General features: G+C 36.6%; 1 protein-coding gene across 1 annotated transcript in view; it reads right to left on the bottom strand.

Moving 5' to 3' along the window:
- The window catches only part of LOC131431269 (probable 4-coumarate--CoA ligase 3), a 19,430-nt gene extending 1,933 nt beyond the window's left edge, over positions 1–17,497 (bottom strand). The window contains exon 1 of the mRNA XM_058596880.1: positions 16,931–17,497. Within this exon, the coding sequence (XP_058452863.1) occupies positions 16,931–17,466 (536 nt within the window). The 5' untranslated portion in view covers positions 17,467–17,497. The remainder of the gene's footprint in view (positions 1–16,930) is intronic.

Raw genomic sequence — 17,497 nt, 5'->3', positions numbered from 1 at the left:
GTGCGTATGTGTGTATGTAACGTTTTTTTGCACTAACTTTTCTCGGAGATGGCTGAACCGATTTTCACAAACTTAGATTCAAATGAAAGGTCTTGTGGTCCCATACAAAATTCCTGAATATTATTTGGATCCGACTTTTGGTTCCGGAATTATGGGGTAAAATGTGCAAAAAATAGTGAAAATAAGTGCACTAACTTTTCTCAGAGATGGCTGAACCGATTTTCACAAACTTAGGTTCAAATGAAAGGTCTTGAAGTCCCATACAAAATTCCTGAATATTATTTGGATCCGACTTCCGGTTCCGGAATTATGTGGTTAAATGTGCAAAAAATAGTGAAAATAAGTACACTAACTTTTCTCAGAGATGGCTGATGAAACCGATTTTCACAAACACTTATGTTCAAATGAAAGGTCTTGAAGTCCCATACAAAATCCCTGAATATTATTTGGATCCGACTTCAGGTTCGGGAGTTATGGGGTAAAATGGGCAAAAAAATAAAATATGTGTTTTTACTTTTCTCATAGATGGCGCGAACGATTTTCACAAAATCAGATTCAAAAGAAAGGTCTTGTGGTCTTATACAAAATGCCTGAATATTACTTGGATCCGACTTCCGGTTCCGGAATTGTGGGGTAAAATGTGCAAAAAAATAGTGAAAATAAGTGCACTAACTTTTCTCAGAGATGATGAAACCGATTTTCACAAACTTAGGTTCAAATGAAAGGTCTTGAAGTCCCATACAAAATTCCTGAATATTATTTGGATCCGACTTCCGGTTCGGGAGTTATGGGCTAAAATGTGCAAAAAAAGAAAATATGTGTTCTAACTTTTCTCATACATGGCGCGACCGATTTTCACAAACTTAGATTCAAATGAAAGGTCCTGTGGTCCCATACGTAATTCCTGAATTTCATGCGGATCCGACTTCCGGAAGTGGGTTAAAAATTGTATACCATCACTGAAAATGGGGAAAAACCTTAAAAAATTCTCTAAATCGATCTCAAATCTTTTCCAATTGATAGTTTTTATCAGTAGACGGTCAAACAAACCGATTTTGGTTATTCTTTCAAGAATCGCAGTATTATATATGATAGTATGATTGATATGAGAAAGGCATCATTACACCACTAGGTGGATTAAAACAGGTTTTTTTTGAAGGAAGAATTGCATATCTGAAAACGCCGTCTTTCAACATGTTCATAGAATATTTCGCCTTTAAAAGCATGGATCAAAAATCTATCCTGATAATGTCTAGATACTTTAATTCAGAATCGATTAGTGCATAAAAACATAAAAATGAAGTGAATGTTATTTTTGTGAAGGTAAGTCTATTTCTATGGTGGCACCATTATTCCGGCTCCAGTTTCCTGGTAACGTAACAAAACATGAGAGAGAAATAAAATCGGCTCAGAAAGGCTGCCAAACAAGCGGTAGCTTTATTGGGTTTTATGTGCTGTAGTCGAACTTATAACCGAAAATATCAAAACTTTCTTGGCCGCCCGGCCCATCGAGAGTCATTTTGCATATAAGCGAGAGAGCATAGAGAGAAATGTAATACGCAGAGCGAGGCACGTGGTTTTACGCGACCTACTGGCCTCAGTTCTTATGGGGTGTCCAGTATTTTGTTGCGAACAAGCCGAACATAATGAGAATATCGTTACAGTACTATTATTCAAAATATTCTCCATCCAATAACCTCTACTTTTTGTCATCTTTCCGGTACAGCTAAGATATCGCGTTGAAAAATTCTTTTTCTTTCGATTCAATGAATAAACTGCTTCTCAGATAGGCCATGCACCATGGATCGGAACCCATTGTAATCGGGTGGAGCGATGTCCGGTTTGTAGGGCGGACGGGATAAAACTTCCCATTTCAGTGTTTCCAAATATGTTTTTTGTGATTTCCAAGACATGGGGTCTTCCATTGTCATAACCGTTAGGTTTTTCGTAGAGGGCAGCAACTAGCATTAGAATTAATCTGTTTGGCACTATTTGCAAAAATTAGGAATCAATGCTGAACGAAAAACAAACAGATTGAATTAAAACAGTTTGAAAAAAAAAAACAATTCGCGAATAACTGAACTTAGTTATGGTAACCTTAAGTCAAACTGGCGATATATAAATATACTAGCACTGAGTAGTTTGAATGGAACGTGAAGATAGAGCGAGATGATGTGTGTATAGAAATTACCGGCTATGAGGCGGTTAGGATTAGAACATTTTCGATGTTATCAGTGCTGTCGTAGACGTTCCAGAAACGAGTGATTATGTTTATGTTTCATAATTGTCTTCGATGACGTTAGCCAAACTTTGTCGATGAGCCTCCAACAATTTCGACAACAGGAATAAATATTGGAAATTTGGTAGAGATATTCTATGATACCACACTTTTTTCTACACGCAGAAATAAATATTGTAAAATTAAATAAATTCCGGGTAATTCAAACGATTTTGTTTTCTTAGTATAGTGACAATAATAATTCTGAATTCATTCATCCATTGATTTTTCGAAACAACATACATTTTTTTGGAACAATAATCCTCTAGTTTAAACTGATCATATTTGGTTTGATTGTGGAATATCTCGGTTATTATAATTATAATTATTCTTATTATTATTATTATTTTTTTTTTTGCTTCAATTATAGAGGCTTTAACATCTTAGGTCATTCGCCTCTTCGGACCAGAAAATCTTTCTGACCCTATGTGCGGGGTTGGGAATCGAACCCAGGCGGGCTGCGTGAAAGGCATCGACTATCCCATCACGCTATACCCGTCCCCCCTTATTATTATTATTATTATTATTATTATTATTATTATTATTATTATTATTATTATTATTATTATTATTATTATTATTATTATTATTATTATTATTATTATTATTATTATTATTATTATTATTATTATTATTATTATTATTATTATTATTATTATTATTATTATTATTATTATTATTATTATTATTATTATTATTATTATTACGATTATAAGTTTATTTGCGGTTCTAACGTTATTTAGGTCATTCGTCGCGATGTCTCGGGTTGGAACAACTATATTTTTGGTTTGTTGGACAGCTAATCGTTTAAGGAGTGTATCGAAAATAAGCTTCCACAAATTTTTCTTTCAAATTATGATAAAAAACGATATTTTATTCAAACAAAAAAATGATCCCTTATTGTGCGAGGGTAAACTTGAGCATAATGAAAACCGGATGAAATTTAAGTTTTGATCGAACGCTCTTCATCAAGTTCCGGACAAGTGTTGCATCGCATTTTTTGGACGCTTGAGCCCAATTTTTTTTGAACTTCTTCATGTTCCCAGCTGCCTTACAAGTCTTTTTGAAGACCCTCTTCACGATTGCCCAGTAACGTTGGATGGGTCGAAGCTGAGGGTAATTTGGTGGATTGATATTTTTCTCAACGAAATTTATACCCTTTTCCGCAAGCCAATTGAGAGTGGTTTTGGCATAGTGAGCCGATGCTAAATCCGGTCAAAACAGTGGAGGTGTACTATGTTTTCTATATAAAGGCAGCAATATCTTCTGGAGACACTCAGATCGATAGATTTCTGCATTTATAGTTCCGGTAGTGTAAAAAATGGTTGACTCTAAACCACAGGAACATATTGCTTGCCATACCAGTACCTTTCGACCGAATTTCTCCACTTGAATCGACCTGTCCGCATCGCTCACATTCTTCCCAACGACGACAGTAAAGTATTGTGGACCTGGAAGGGTTTTTGAGCCCTCCTTTACATAAGTCTCATAGTCAATCAAAACGCATGCATCCGAACACTGCAAAAAACGCGAATAAAATTTCCGGGCCTTTGTTGCTGCTCGCTTCTTCTGTTCTACACTTTGTTTCGAGATTTTCTGCTTCGTGTAGGTCTTCAGGCGATTTCGCCTCTTGATACACTGGATCATTCAGATACTCGGTTTTGCTTTTTTGGCCAAATTACGCATTGACATTGATTTGTTCTTTATGATTAGAGATACCACTTTCTGGTCCAGTTTCGGGTTGGAAGAACCGGGTTTTCTGCTTCTTCCTGATAGCTCATCCAAAGAATAGTGTTCCCCAAACTTATTAATGATGGTTTTAACACTGGTATGATGAATTCCAAACCGCTTCGCCAATTATCGCATAGTAATACCCTTCTCACTTAGCCATGTATCCAGAACCTTAATTTTCACTTTCTTTTCAATACGACATTTTGAAACCGCAGAATTTCAACCGCACAAACAAGTAAACAAACGAAATCTGACATACATGCGTACAGCACAAATGTATGTGGATGGTTTATTTTCGATACACTCTTTATTGTTTTGAACATCTGGAATTTTTCTGCGTCTATAATGTCCTTAATTCATTTACTTAGTCTTTCATTTTTGAAACTAATTTACTACAATTTCAAAGTTCTAATAATTTAAATCGACCTAAAAATTCCAGAGAAATATGATTGGAGGGGGTAATAAGAAACGTGGAAAGTGTCGCTCTTTTATATGTTTTCACTTTAAATCCCTGTTTATATACCATCAATATATGGTTTCATTTTATTCGTTACGTTTAATAATCACTCAATATCTGTTCGCTTAAAAAAATTGTAGTTTAGGCACTTCATACAAAAACATTATAAAACGTTGTAGCCAAACTTTCGCTTGTCCCCAAAATCTTGTGCCCGGGGATTGTTCAAAATGTGGCGATTTTAGGATACAGAAATAGCCGCCCAAGACTTAAAAATGGAACTAACATTGATTTTTCAAATACGGCTTGAGGTTTGGAAACAGATATTAGTTCGAGGAAGCCAATTGTGATGAATGAGGCAGATGAGGAAGCATTTAGAACCCCAAATCGTTGATTTTATCCATGGTGTACTGGAGCATTTTATCAGGCCATTTGACAGCAATTTAGACCTAATATCACTCCAAAAATTCACGGTAATGCTTGCTTCCGGTAATTTTTCTTTTTTTCGGAGTATTTCACCAAAAGTATACCATGGCAATCCCAGAAAATCGTCGTCAAGACCTTTCCGACCCATTGACCCTCTCTAGGATGCTTCGGAGCACTCATCTCGACCTCAGTTCATTGTCGGTTAATCATTATATTATTTGACGTAGAATAACGAGTATTGGTTTCTTGAACACTAACCAACCGACACCAAAAGTCGCACTAAGTCCGCATCAGCATAGCCAAACATGCATTCGAAGTGCACTCGCGTTCGTCTTCTAAGTCCAGATTAAGCATGTTTGGCACCCATCAGCAAATTATCTATGCTATCTGCAGAATCTTGCCCAAACTACGGTGCGAAAACATTTTTTCGTTGGTAACGAAATAGTAGGGGAGAGTATTTAAAAATTCCGCATTTTGGTATTTTAGTACATCCAAAACTCCGTTGACGAACACTTTTTTTACATTACCGCTTTTTACGTAACTCTTTTTACGAGCTAAATCCCAAATAACGTAATCCTCTTTTACGAACCAAATCTCAAATAACGTAAACTTTCTTTTACGAACCAAATCACAAATAACGTAAACTTTTTTCACGAACCTACTTCGTAAAAAGAGGTTTTTGCATGCAATGAAAAGATCTCCAGCTCATTTATATTTTATGGAACTACTACAAAAAGGGCATTTTCGTAACGGGTTTAAATAGTACATTTCGGAAAATTTATTTTAGAAATCCAAGATCCAAGACTTCCGGTTTATTGATATTTTTCAAGAACCCTTACAATATGAGTAGTTTTGGAACAGGTTTGATGAATAGATGTCGAAAAATCTGATTTAATCCACCTAGTGGTGTAATGATGCCTTTCTCATATCAATCATACTATCAAATATAATACTGTGGTATTCTTCAAAATAATTTTCTTCAATTCTTAAAAGAATAATCGAAATATTGATAAAAACTATCAGTTGGAGAAGATTTAAGGTCGATTTAAAAAACTTTTTACGGGTTTTTGCCCCTTTCAGTGATGGTAAAAATTTTTTAGCACATAAACCTATATTTCCGGATTCGGATGAAATGCAAGAATTACGTATGGGACCACAGGACCTTTCATTTGAATCTAAGTTTGTGAAAATCGGTTCAGCCATCTCCGAGAAAAGTTAGTGCAAAAAAACGTTACATACACACATACGCACATACACACACACACACATACACACAGAGACATTTTGCGTACTCGACGAACTGAGTCGAATGGTATATGACACTCGGCCGTCCGGGCCTCGGTTCAACAGTCGGTTTTCACAGTGATTGCATAACCTTTCTATATGAGAAAGGCAAAACGATGTTTGAGGTGGTTCTAAATTCCCAGATGGCGACTTTCGGTTTATTTGTGATTCTTAAATGCTATTACAATATGGGTATTTTCGGATCGGATTAGATAATTTGATACCGAAAAAATTGTTTATGCGCGTTTCAAAAATCAATATGGTATATGAGTTTAAGTGTATCGATATACAATGATGATCATTTCAATATGACTATATGCCATGTAGATGTGTATCAGAAAACGATTTTTGCAATCGCATTTTTACTGAAGACCACCAGTTTATCGATATAGATTGAATGTGGTACTATTTGAATAACACATATAACAAGTAGATGTCTATAAAGCTTGTTCGAGTGCCTTGCATTATAATTTTATATTGTTATAATCGTATTGTATGATTTCACTATTTTATTGAAAAACTAAAAGTCTTAATCTAATATTTAAATGCGACCTCAAACATAAATCTTTTGCTTCAAGTCAATGTGTGTCACGTGTTCCTAATATATTTTTATTATCAGTGTTACACAAATCACAGTTTTTTAGTGTACGTGATAGAATCTAAACAAGTATTGTAACTCTCATCGCGACATATTTGTTAACTCAAATCTTTTCCGAAAATATCCAATTTGTAAGGGTTCTTAAGGAATATCGATAAGTCGCTATCTTGGAATCCAGAACCTCTTCAAACATTATTTTCCGATATCTACTCATCAAATCCGGTCCAAAAATACTCATATTGTAAGGGTTTTTGTCGTGAATACGACTTACTCTACTATGGAGCGCCTTTTCAAATTTACTCTGTACCAGAATGGGTAGAACTTAACCGTGAATATCTCTTCTTGTATTCAACGCAGCAACATAATTTTTTTTTTTCCATAAATACGTTTATTTCTTAAGGCAGTTTACATAAGTTTTTCTTCGCCGTAGCATCACTTTTACATAATATTCTTATCCTAATTTAATTCTAACATAGTCACAACGTTTTGAATTTATTAAAACATATTCTCTTATAGCTTAAATATCATCTTAGGTAACTCGTCATTAATTATGAAATCTACTCGGAAATATTATTTGAACCAAACGATTAACTTCTATAAATTATAAAATAAGCTGTTATTTTCAGACATTTTGTTGATAATTTCATAAACTGTTTCGAGTTTGTTTGTATCATTACATAATTTTTATTCTAATTTAGCTATTGGTTGAACTCATGGACGCAGCTGGGATCAGAACTAAGTCTTAAAAGGGGCCTTTATTAAATTGAAACTCCAATTTTCTTTATGAAATGATAAATAAGTTTCATGTATGAAAGGTCACGACAAGCAAGAATGTCTCGAACTGGGATATTGGATAGTCTACCTTGGGTACGCAAAGAATTTATTAGTTGAGATCTGACATCACGATACTCCACGCATGTCCAAACGACATGATCAATATCCCGATAACCTTCTCCGCAAGCACAATGATTAGTCTCGGAGAGCCCAATTCGAAGGAGATGTGCATCTAACGTGTAGTGATTGGACATGAGTCTGGACATCACACGAATGAAATCCCTACTCACATCCAGTCCCCTGAACCATGCCTTTGTCGATATTTTCGGAATAATTGAGTGCATCCACCGACCCAGATCATCTCTATCCCAAGATGCTTGCCAGCTGGCAAGTGTTCTTTGGCGAGACGAGCTATAGAATTCGTTGAAAGCAATCGGTCGCTCATAAATTTCACCCTCAATAGCACCACGTTTGGCTAAAATATCGGCTCTTTCATTGCCAGGAATGGAGCAATGAGCCGGGACCCAGACTATAGTGATTAGATAATTATTGTTCAATATGTCGTTCAGGCACTGTTTTATTTTGCCCAGGAAAAACGGTTCATTTTTGCCAGCAGCGTTTGAGCGAATGGCTTCAATTGCACTCAGACTATCTGTGAAGAGGAAATAATGGTTTGGAGATAATGTGACGATTACACTCAAACTATAATGAACTGCTGCTAGCTCTGCTATATAAACAGATGCAGGTTCTTGAAGCCTAAATGAGGCCGAAACATTATTGTTGAACATACCAAACCCTGTCGCTTCTTCAATTCGCGATCCGTCCGTGTAAAACATTTTCTCAGAGTCAATATGCCTGAACTTACTTGAAAATATTTTTGGGATTTCCGTCGAGCGTAGATGATCCGGGATTCCACGCACTTCACGCTGCATGGATGTATCGAAAAATAAAGTTGAGTCAGGGGCACTTAGGATGCTGACACGGATAGGAATATATCTTGAAGGGTTGATTTCCTGTGACATATGGTTAAAATATACTGTCATAAATTTTGTTTGAGATCGAAGCTCGACTAGTCGTTCGAAATTATTAATTACCATGGGATTCAGCACCTCACATCTTATTAGCAGGCGTGATGAAAGCTCCCAAAATCGATCTTTTAATGGAAGAACTCCCGCCAGAACTTCAAGACTCATTGTATGTGTCGAATGCATGCAGCCTAAGGCAATTCGCAAACAACGGTACTGAATTCGCTCAAGTTTGATAAAATGAGAGTTTGCAGCGGAACGAAAACAAACGCATCCATATTCCATCACTGAAAGTATCGTTGTTTGATACAATTTTATTAGATCTTGCGGATGAGAACCCCACCAAGATCCTGTTATTGTTCGAAGAAAATTTACTCTTTGTTGGCATTTCGTTATCAGAAACCTAATGTGTCCTCCCCACGTGCATTTGGAATCGAACCACACCCCGAGGTATTTAAAAGTTAAAACCTGTTGGATCATTCTTCCCATCATATGGAGCTGAAGCTGCGCGGGATCATGCTTTCTTGAAAAGACGACTAACTCTGTTTTCTCCGCAGAGAATTCGATACCAAGATGAACAGCCCAAACGAACAAGTTATCTAAGGTATCTTGCAATGGTTTATGCAGATCAATAGCTTTGGGCCCAGTAACTGAAACCACGCCATCATCTGCCAATTGTCTTAGTGTACATGGGGTTACTAGACAGCTGTCAATGTCATTCACGTAAAAATTATAGAGGAGCGGACTGAGGCATGAGCCTTGCGGGAGACCCATGTAGCTAATTCTGAATGTTGCCAAATCGCCATGTGAAAAATACATGCACTTCTCTGACAAAAGGTTGTGCAAATAATTATTTATAACCGCTGGAAGTCCATGTTGGTGGAGCTTGTCTGAAAGAACATCAATGGAAACTGAATCAAATGCTCCTTTAATGTCTAAAAATACAGATGCCATTTGTTGCTTTTGAGCGAAGGCAATTTGGATGTCAGACGAAAGTAATGCAAGGCAATCATTCGTCCCTTTATTTCTACGGAAGCCAAACTGAGTATCTGACAACAAACCGTTCGTCTCGACCCAAGTGTCGAGACGTCGTAGAATAATTTTTTCGAACAATTTTCTGATGCAGGACAACATCGCAATGGGTCTATATGAGTTGTGATTGGAAGCTGGTTTCCCCGGCTTTTGAATGGCGATAACTTTCACTTGTCTCCCGTCAGGTGGAACAATATTTTGCTCAAGAAACTTGTTGAACAATTCCAACAAACGTCTTTTTGCGAGGTCGGGCAGATTCTTCACCAAGTTGAATTTAATTCTGTCCAACCCAGGGGCGTTATTGTTACAAGACAAGAGTGCTATAGAAAATTCCATCATTGAAAATGGGTTATTAATAAAACCATTATTTGGAGGAGATTCCCGTATAATGCTCTGCGTAGGAACAGAATCTGGGCAAACTTTCCTAGCAAAGTCAAATATCCATCGGTTCGAGTATTCATCACTCTCATTGCCCACGTTACGATTCCTCATTCGTCTGGCCGTATTCCAAAGAGTGCTCATTGAGGTTTCTCTTGACAAACCTTCGACAAAATGTCTCCAATAGCTACATTTTTTGGCTCGAAGTATGCTCTTGTACTTGGTTTCTAAAACCATAAGCTTTTCAAAATTCTGAGGAGTTCCTCCTCCCCGTTTTAGAAACGTCTTGCAAGCATTTTGTTTTGCGAGTTTAGCCTCTGAGCACTCTTTGTCCCACCAGGGGTTGGGAGGCCTTCTGTTAGTCGTTGGCCCAGGAAAGCGTTTAGTTTGGGATTGTTCTGCTGCCTCCAGAATCGAACAAATGAGGAAGTCATATTCTTCAAGTGGAGGGAGCTCTTCCATTGAATTCAAAATACTAGAGATTCTACTTTGGTATTTAATCCAGTCGATATTTTTTTGTCAAATCATATGGAATACTAGCTGAATTAGCAATACATTTGTTACAGCTAATTGAGATGATGATTGGTAAATGATCGCTACCGTGTAAATCAGGCAATATTTTCCAGGTGCAATCTAGTCGAATTGATGTTGAGCAAAGAGATAGATCTAATGCACTTGGGCGTGCAGGAGGTCTTGGGATCCGTGTCATGCTACCCATATTTAATACCGTCATGCTAAAATTGTCACAAATGTTTTGTATTAAAGATGATCTGCTATCATTGTAAACGGAACCCCACATCATTCCGTGCGAATTTAAATCCCCCAGAATCAATCGTGGAGCAGGAAGGGCTTCAACCATTTCATTAAGCTGTCGCTGTCCAACTTGTGCTTTTGGAGGAATATAAACCGAAGCTATGCAAATATCTTTGCCTTTAATGTTTATTTGGCAAGCAACAACTTCTATACTAGAAGTTGAAGGGATGTTTAATCTATAAAAGGAACAGCATTTCTTAATTCCCAAAAGCACTCCACCATACGGAGAGTCTCTATCGAGACGTATAATGTTAAAATCATTAAAATTTAAAGCTATGTTTGAAGTAAGCCATGTTTCGCATAAAGCAAATACATCACATTTTTGACTATGCAATAAAATTTTAAATGAATCAAGTTATGGCATGATGCTTCGACAATTCCACTGCAGGACAGTGATTGTATCATTTGCGGCGGGTGATAAATTATCCATCAAAAGATACAAAACCTGAGACAATTGGCCATTGAGCTGATAACTGCTTCAAAAAATTTCTAGCTATTGGAAGGAATGCCATTATGAGGGTCTTTAAGGGTTCAGATATATTGAATGCTGAGAAAATCCATTCAACAATTTCCGAAAACTTCAGTAATCCTGTTGGTGGCTGTGAAATGGAGCCCACAGGATTATTACCTTTTTCTGTGCTAGATCCTGGATTGGTTTGTGAATTTGACAAACCAGGAGGCACAGTCTTTGGTTTTGACTTTTTTTGTTTAACACGGGGATCTTTTTTTGAAGATGAAACTTTAGGTGTCTTTTTTGGTAATTTGGAAGAAGACTTCTTTCTCTTAACTGACCCTTGGGTAGTGATAAACGAATTACCTTCACTATTTTCGTCAGAGTCAGAGTCCTCTGTTTCCTCTAGATTTGAAAACCCGTTTTCGGTTTCCAAAGGGGGGACATCAATGACCGTTTTAAGCATTTCTGCATATGTGCGCTTAGACCGTGCTTTTAAAGAAAGCTTAATTTTGTCTTTGTGCACTTTAAATGCAGTGCATACTGAAATATCCTCATGAGGACTTTCCCCACAATAAATACATTTTTCAATTTCCTTGTTGCAATCATTATCTTTATGAGGTCCTTCACACTTAATACATTTTGGTTTATTGCTACAGTAAGTAGCTGTGTGTCCGAATTTTTTGCAGTTCGTACAATTCATTACATTTGGAACAAAAAGCCGAACAGGGAAGCGAATTTTATCGACATAGACATGGGACGGCAACGCAGATCCGGCAAATGTCACTCGAAACGAGTCTGATGGGCGATAAACTTTTTTTCCCTCTTCATAAACTACTGAGTACAGTTGTTTGCACTCCAGTATTTTCACACCCTCAAGCATAGAGTTCTTGAAACGACCAACACCATGCTTGAGTAAATCATCTACCGAAAGACTCGCTTCAATAACAACACCGTCAATTTCGACATCTTTGGAGGGTATGTAAACTTTATACTCTTTATTGAAATGTTCCGAAGAGACAATATCATTCGCGTGTTTCAAATTATTTACCACAACACGAATTTTATCGTTATTTACTTTTATGATCTCTTTGATTGAAGAGAATCGTGATGTCAAACCTTTAGAAATTTGGTAAATGTTTAATGGCTTTGATATACGTCTAAAAAAGACTATCCAAGGCCCAGAAGAGCTCTCCTGATATTTTTTCGTTCGTGGGGGTATAGGATTCATGCTAGGATTTACGTCCATGGATTCATCCATCACATTAAAATTTTTAATCAAACTTTAAAGTAAAAAATGAAACCAACACTACACAGTACTCAATCAAAAGGAAAAGAAAAAACTTCTACCTTGAAATTGTTGTCTATCTCCGTTGCACTGCCGTGTAGATCCTCGTTGCTCTAGATGTTCTTGTTGAATGCTGATTGTTGGATGTGATGCTACTGCTACCTGACATCCAGCACCACTCGATTTCCGATTTACTTTTGTCTTCGCCAGCTGCAACCAGCGCAGGTCACCGGTGTATACCTGCGTGTTGTATGGCAGTGGAAAGACCGAGTTGTCTTGTCTCCTTCTTCCTTGTGCTCCGCACCGATATGCTTCTGCACCGAAGTGCCTTCGCACCGGTGTGCCTTTGCACTCTCCTGCTTCTGTGTGCCTTTGCACTCTTCTTCTTCAATGTGCCTTTGCACTCTCCTGCTCAGCACTTGTGGCTGTATATTGTGGCCTGGGTAGAGCTTGGGAAACGCCCTTTGTTGTTTCCTTCACCAGCTTGGCCCAGCACTAGGGCTCTCTTATGCAGCACGATTTTACGTTTTAACGGCTGTTGCCAACAGGTCTCTACCTGTAGTTCAACCGTTGTCGTATTTAACGCGTGTAAACTAACCAGCGTTATTAAACTGTACGCTTCTATACACAACCTTCTCGGTTGAACGGCTATTACTGAATGAACATAATTTTTTCTCTTTATCGTCTGAATTTTGGTCAGCAAATTAAGATTCAATTTTCAGTAGTATGAGATAGTCATAAATAACTCAAAGTTTGAGTTTTTAAAATGTTTGATAAGAACCAGCATTAGGGTGAAATCCAGTGCCAAAATAAGGCGTTAAATTTCAACCGCATGAATTGAACGAATTATCGCACAAAGCGCATCATGCAAAACCGACACAGAGAAGTACGGAATGTTTTCAGTGGTTGAGTGTAGTGGCTTACAACTGGCTTAGTTGTGTTCGCTAGTAAAACAGACACTTACTATGTACGTTTATTATATTATTTGGTATTTTAATTTACTAAAATGAGGGAGACACATTTGTGCATGTTGTCAAAGACGCTCAATTTAGTCACTCAATTTGGAACCAAAATGCTACTATAATTTATTTCTCGCTTATAGCGAAATTGTTCGTTCTTAGTTAGAGATCAAAACGTTCGACAAACGACGTTGACAATACTTCACCTATCTGATTCCAATTATGTTTCATTTCATTAAAGAACTGAATAATTTTCTAACAAGATTTTTTTCATATGGAATTATAACTAGCTTGTGAGATGTTCAATACAAATATCTAGTGTGAGAATTTGATGTATTTCATAATCATATCGGTATAAAAGTGAATGATATTTTACCACTTCTCATGAATTATAGATACTTTTTTAGAGGATTTATATTTTACAATTCTTAAATTCGGTTTGTTGACATTCTTTCAAGTTATAGTGGTTTTGCAAGTAAGTTATTGAAATTTATGTTTATAACACATTTTTTTATGTTTCCATGAATTGTTTATTTGCTTGCTATATCTACAATTATTACATGTACATGAATAATTATTCCTTGGAATCTTAGAGCTTAAGCAGTGTGCCTAAAAATATATTGTAATATTGAATAAAAAAATGAATAATTCTTAATTATATTTAAGGTTTTATTTATGTCTGACGGAGCTGTCTCACAGTACAAAAATAGATAAAAATTTGCAAGTCTCTGTAAATTTAACATTGATGTTGAGTGGCATTTTTTTGCAACTTCTCATGGTAAAGGACCATGTGATGCACTCGGGGGTAATTTAAAGCGAATTGCACGACGTGAAAGCTTTGCTAAACTATATGAACACCCAATCACAACTGCAAAACAATTATATAAATGGGTAGCGCAGAGACGTCGAGATGCATTCACGGCCACGCCTTTTTGTTACGTGTCACAAGAAGAATATGAACGGAATGTGAACGAGTGAAGTAGTGTTTATAAGGATACCAAAATGATTCCAGGCACACAGAAATACCATTCTTTCGTTCCGATTTCAGAAACCACAATCGTCACAAGACTGTATTTGAATGACGATGCACGTAGTAGTCATACAATTTTCAAAAACTTAAAACCTTAAATATAATTAAGAATTATTCATGTACATGTAATAATTGTAGATACAGCAAGCAAATAAACAATTCATGGAAATATAAAAAATGGTGTTATAATTAAATATCCAAGTATCTCAAGAACAGCTACTTTTAGAAGAAAGGATATCATGAACAAATCTATTGCCTTTAACCTGTAGAATAATATTCTATTGTTTAAATTATTATCTTTCAACAAGAACTTAAAATTTCGAATATATCTGTAAATTGTTTTAGCTGTAACTTCTTCATTTTTCAAAAGGCATGGATCTAATAGCCATCAATCTGTAGGATTTATTTAGAGCTATAAAATAAAAATTATCAAAAAAAAAAAAAAATCGAAACCCTGATTTTTTTTAAATTAATTTTTTGGTTCATTTTGAAATTATTGAGAGAAAAAATCAAATTTTTTTTCAGTGCATATTTTTTTAGAGTGCCCTACTGATTCCCTTCAACTTCTTCCTGGACGTCATTTTTGTACGATGAACGGTTTCCGAATTACTGTATCTGTAGGTTTTAATAAGACTTAAAAAAAAAGTTATCAAAAAAAAATCGAAACCCTGATTTTTTTTAATTTAGTTTTTTTGGTTCATTTTGAAATTATTGAGAGAAAAAATCAAATATTTTTTTCAGTGCATATTATTTTAGAGTGCCCTACTAATTCCCTACAACTTCTTCCTGGACGCCATTTTTGTACGATGAACGATTTCCGAATTACAACGAGTCCCGTAAACTGTTTTAGCTGTAACTTCTTCATTTTTCAAAAGGCACGGACTGGATAGCCATCAATCTGTAGGTTTTAATAACCGCTTTAAAATAAAAATTATCAAAAGAAAATTAAAACCATGCTTTTTTTATATTGCTTTTTCGGATTATTTTGTAATTATTTAAAAAAAATCAAAAAATTTTTTCAGTGTATATTTTTTTTAGAGTGCTCACTCGATTCCGTACAACTTCTTTCTGAACGCCATTTTTGTACAATTAACGGTTTCCGAGTTACAACGATTTGAAAAAGGCAATTTTTGTAAAATGCAAAAATACATACGCCCTTTTTAAAAATCAGATTGACCTCTCAATCGATTCAAAACTTATGGTTTGCCATACTGAAGCCATGTGCAAAGTTTCATCCAAATAGGAGGATTCTGATTTTGTCACTTTTTTATCTACTCATTCCTGGAATTGCTCTATTTTGTTTTGCTCTCATATTTTCCGCCTTATAATTGTACCGTTACAAATTTACAAGTGAAGCAGTTTGCAAAATTCACTAAATCAATCGTCATTCAGTTATGTCTCTGACATTACTCTTCCGCCTCTTTAAGGAACATCAATAAACCTTAACGTTAACTTGGAATTCAGAACTAATTCAAACAACATTTCCCGATATCTGCTCATCAAATCCGGTCCGAAAATACCCAATTTTAAAGGTTTTTAAGGAATATCAATAAACCGGAAGTCACCATGTTGGACTTTGAAACGACCTAAAACATCATTTTCTTGCATCCATTTATCACATCCGTTCCGAAAATGGTCATATTATTGGGCGTTTCCACATTCATTCACGAATCCCCGTTTAGTTCCTAAATGGAGGTTTCGGTGTATGCCTTCATTGTGAATTTTTTGAACAGATTCTTTTGTAATGTATAAATAAAAATTTAACTTGAAAATATGGTGGGTGTCTTCCCGATCAACATATCGTACCTAAACTATTTCTCTTTTTGATACTTGTTAGAAAATTTTGAATTTCGATTTCCTGATCCGTAACTTTGTATATAACCCCTTTAATGAAACGAAGATTCCACTACTGCTATACACACTGCTAGGTAGATTTCAACGCTTTTTGAAACCCCAACATAGTATGAACAGTCTTCGATTCCAGTCATCAATTGTTTCACTGATGCATTATAGTTTAGATAGGTGAAGAAGATCGTTTTCGATAAAACATTCGCACAGAGTATATCTCAAACTAAGAAAGTTCATTCTCACCAAACCGCCTACGTCAAATTATATGAATACGATAAAATTATGTTTAGAATTCTGCTTTCGGTTCCAATTTGTTTTGTCCGTTAAATGAAACCGATTCTTAGTTTCTAAAGTTACATACTATTCACCTATAAGGTACATGACAATCTTATTCGTGGATGTCCAATATTCGCATTTTTAGTTACTAATTTTTCCTTTGGCTGAGAATTTCGCAAATCGTAACACCGAACACTATTCATTCAAAAACTGTTGTGTCACACTTCATAAAAAAACATTTCCGATTTTTAGCAAAACCCCAACGTACAGTTATAACAAACTCACTAGAACACATGCTCCGTTCCCGTCGGCTCGAACAGCTGATCCACCGACAGTGTCTCGTCGGGAGCATCCTCCATCACGAATATCCGAAACTGTTCGCTAATAATTGCCTTTTCGGCGGCGGCTCGCACCGTGTTATAATTATTTGCGTCGCAAAACACCAGCTTCGATTGGGTCTGGCGCATCATGTGTATCATTTCTTCCTCGTCGAAGGTCGGCGCCAGGGCATTGAATCCGACACCGATGACCTGCAGGCCCAGTACGAGTGGCGCCAGGTTTTCACTGTTTACTGCTACTACGGAAGCGATATCGCCGGTACCGTAGCCGAGCTTCTGCAGATTCTGGGCAACCCGGACCACTCGCAGCCGCATTTCGGATCGGGTCATTGTCCGGCCGGTATCGCCATCGATTTGGATCACCTTTTCCGACGATCTTTCGAGCAGGTTCAACACGATCTGACCGAAGTTACACGCCGGATTGAAGACGCACGGTTGCCGCGGACCGCTCCACACGCGCCGATTGTTATCGTACGAAGCCATGATGAAGACTGTCGTCAGTCGACTGGGGCGC

Source organism: Malaya genurostris, chromosome 2 (genome assembly GCF_030247185.1).
Source record: "Malaya genurostris strain Urasoe2022 chromosome 2, Malgen_1.1, whole genome shotgun sequence".
NCBI lineage: Eukaryota > Metazoa > Arthropoda > Insecta > Diptera > Culicidae > Malaya > Malaya genurostris.
The sequence above is the reverse complement of the archived record's forward strand: the minus strand, read 5'-3'. Positions and strand labels throughout refer to the sequence as shown.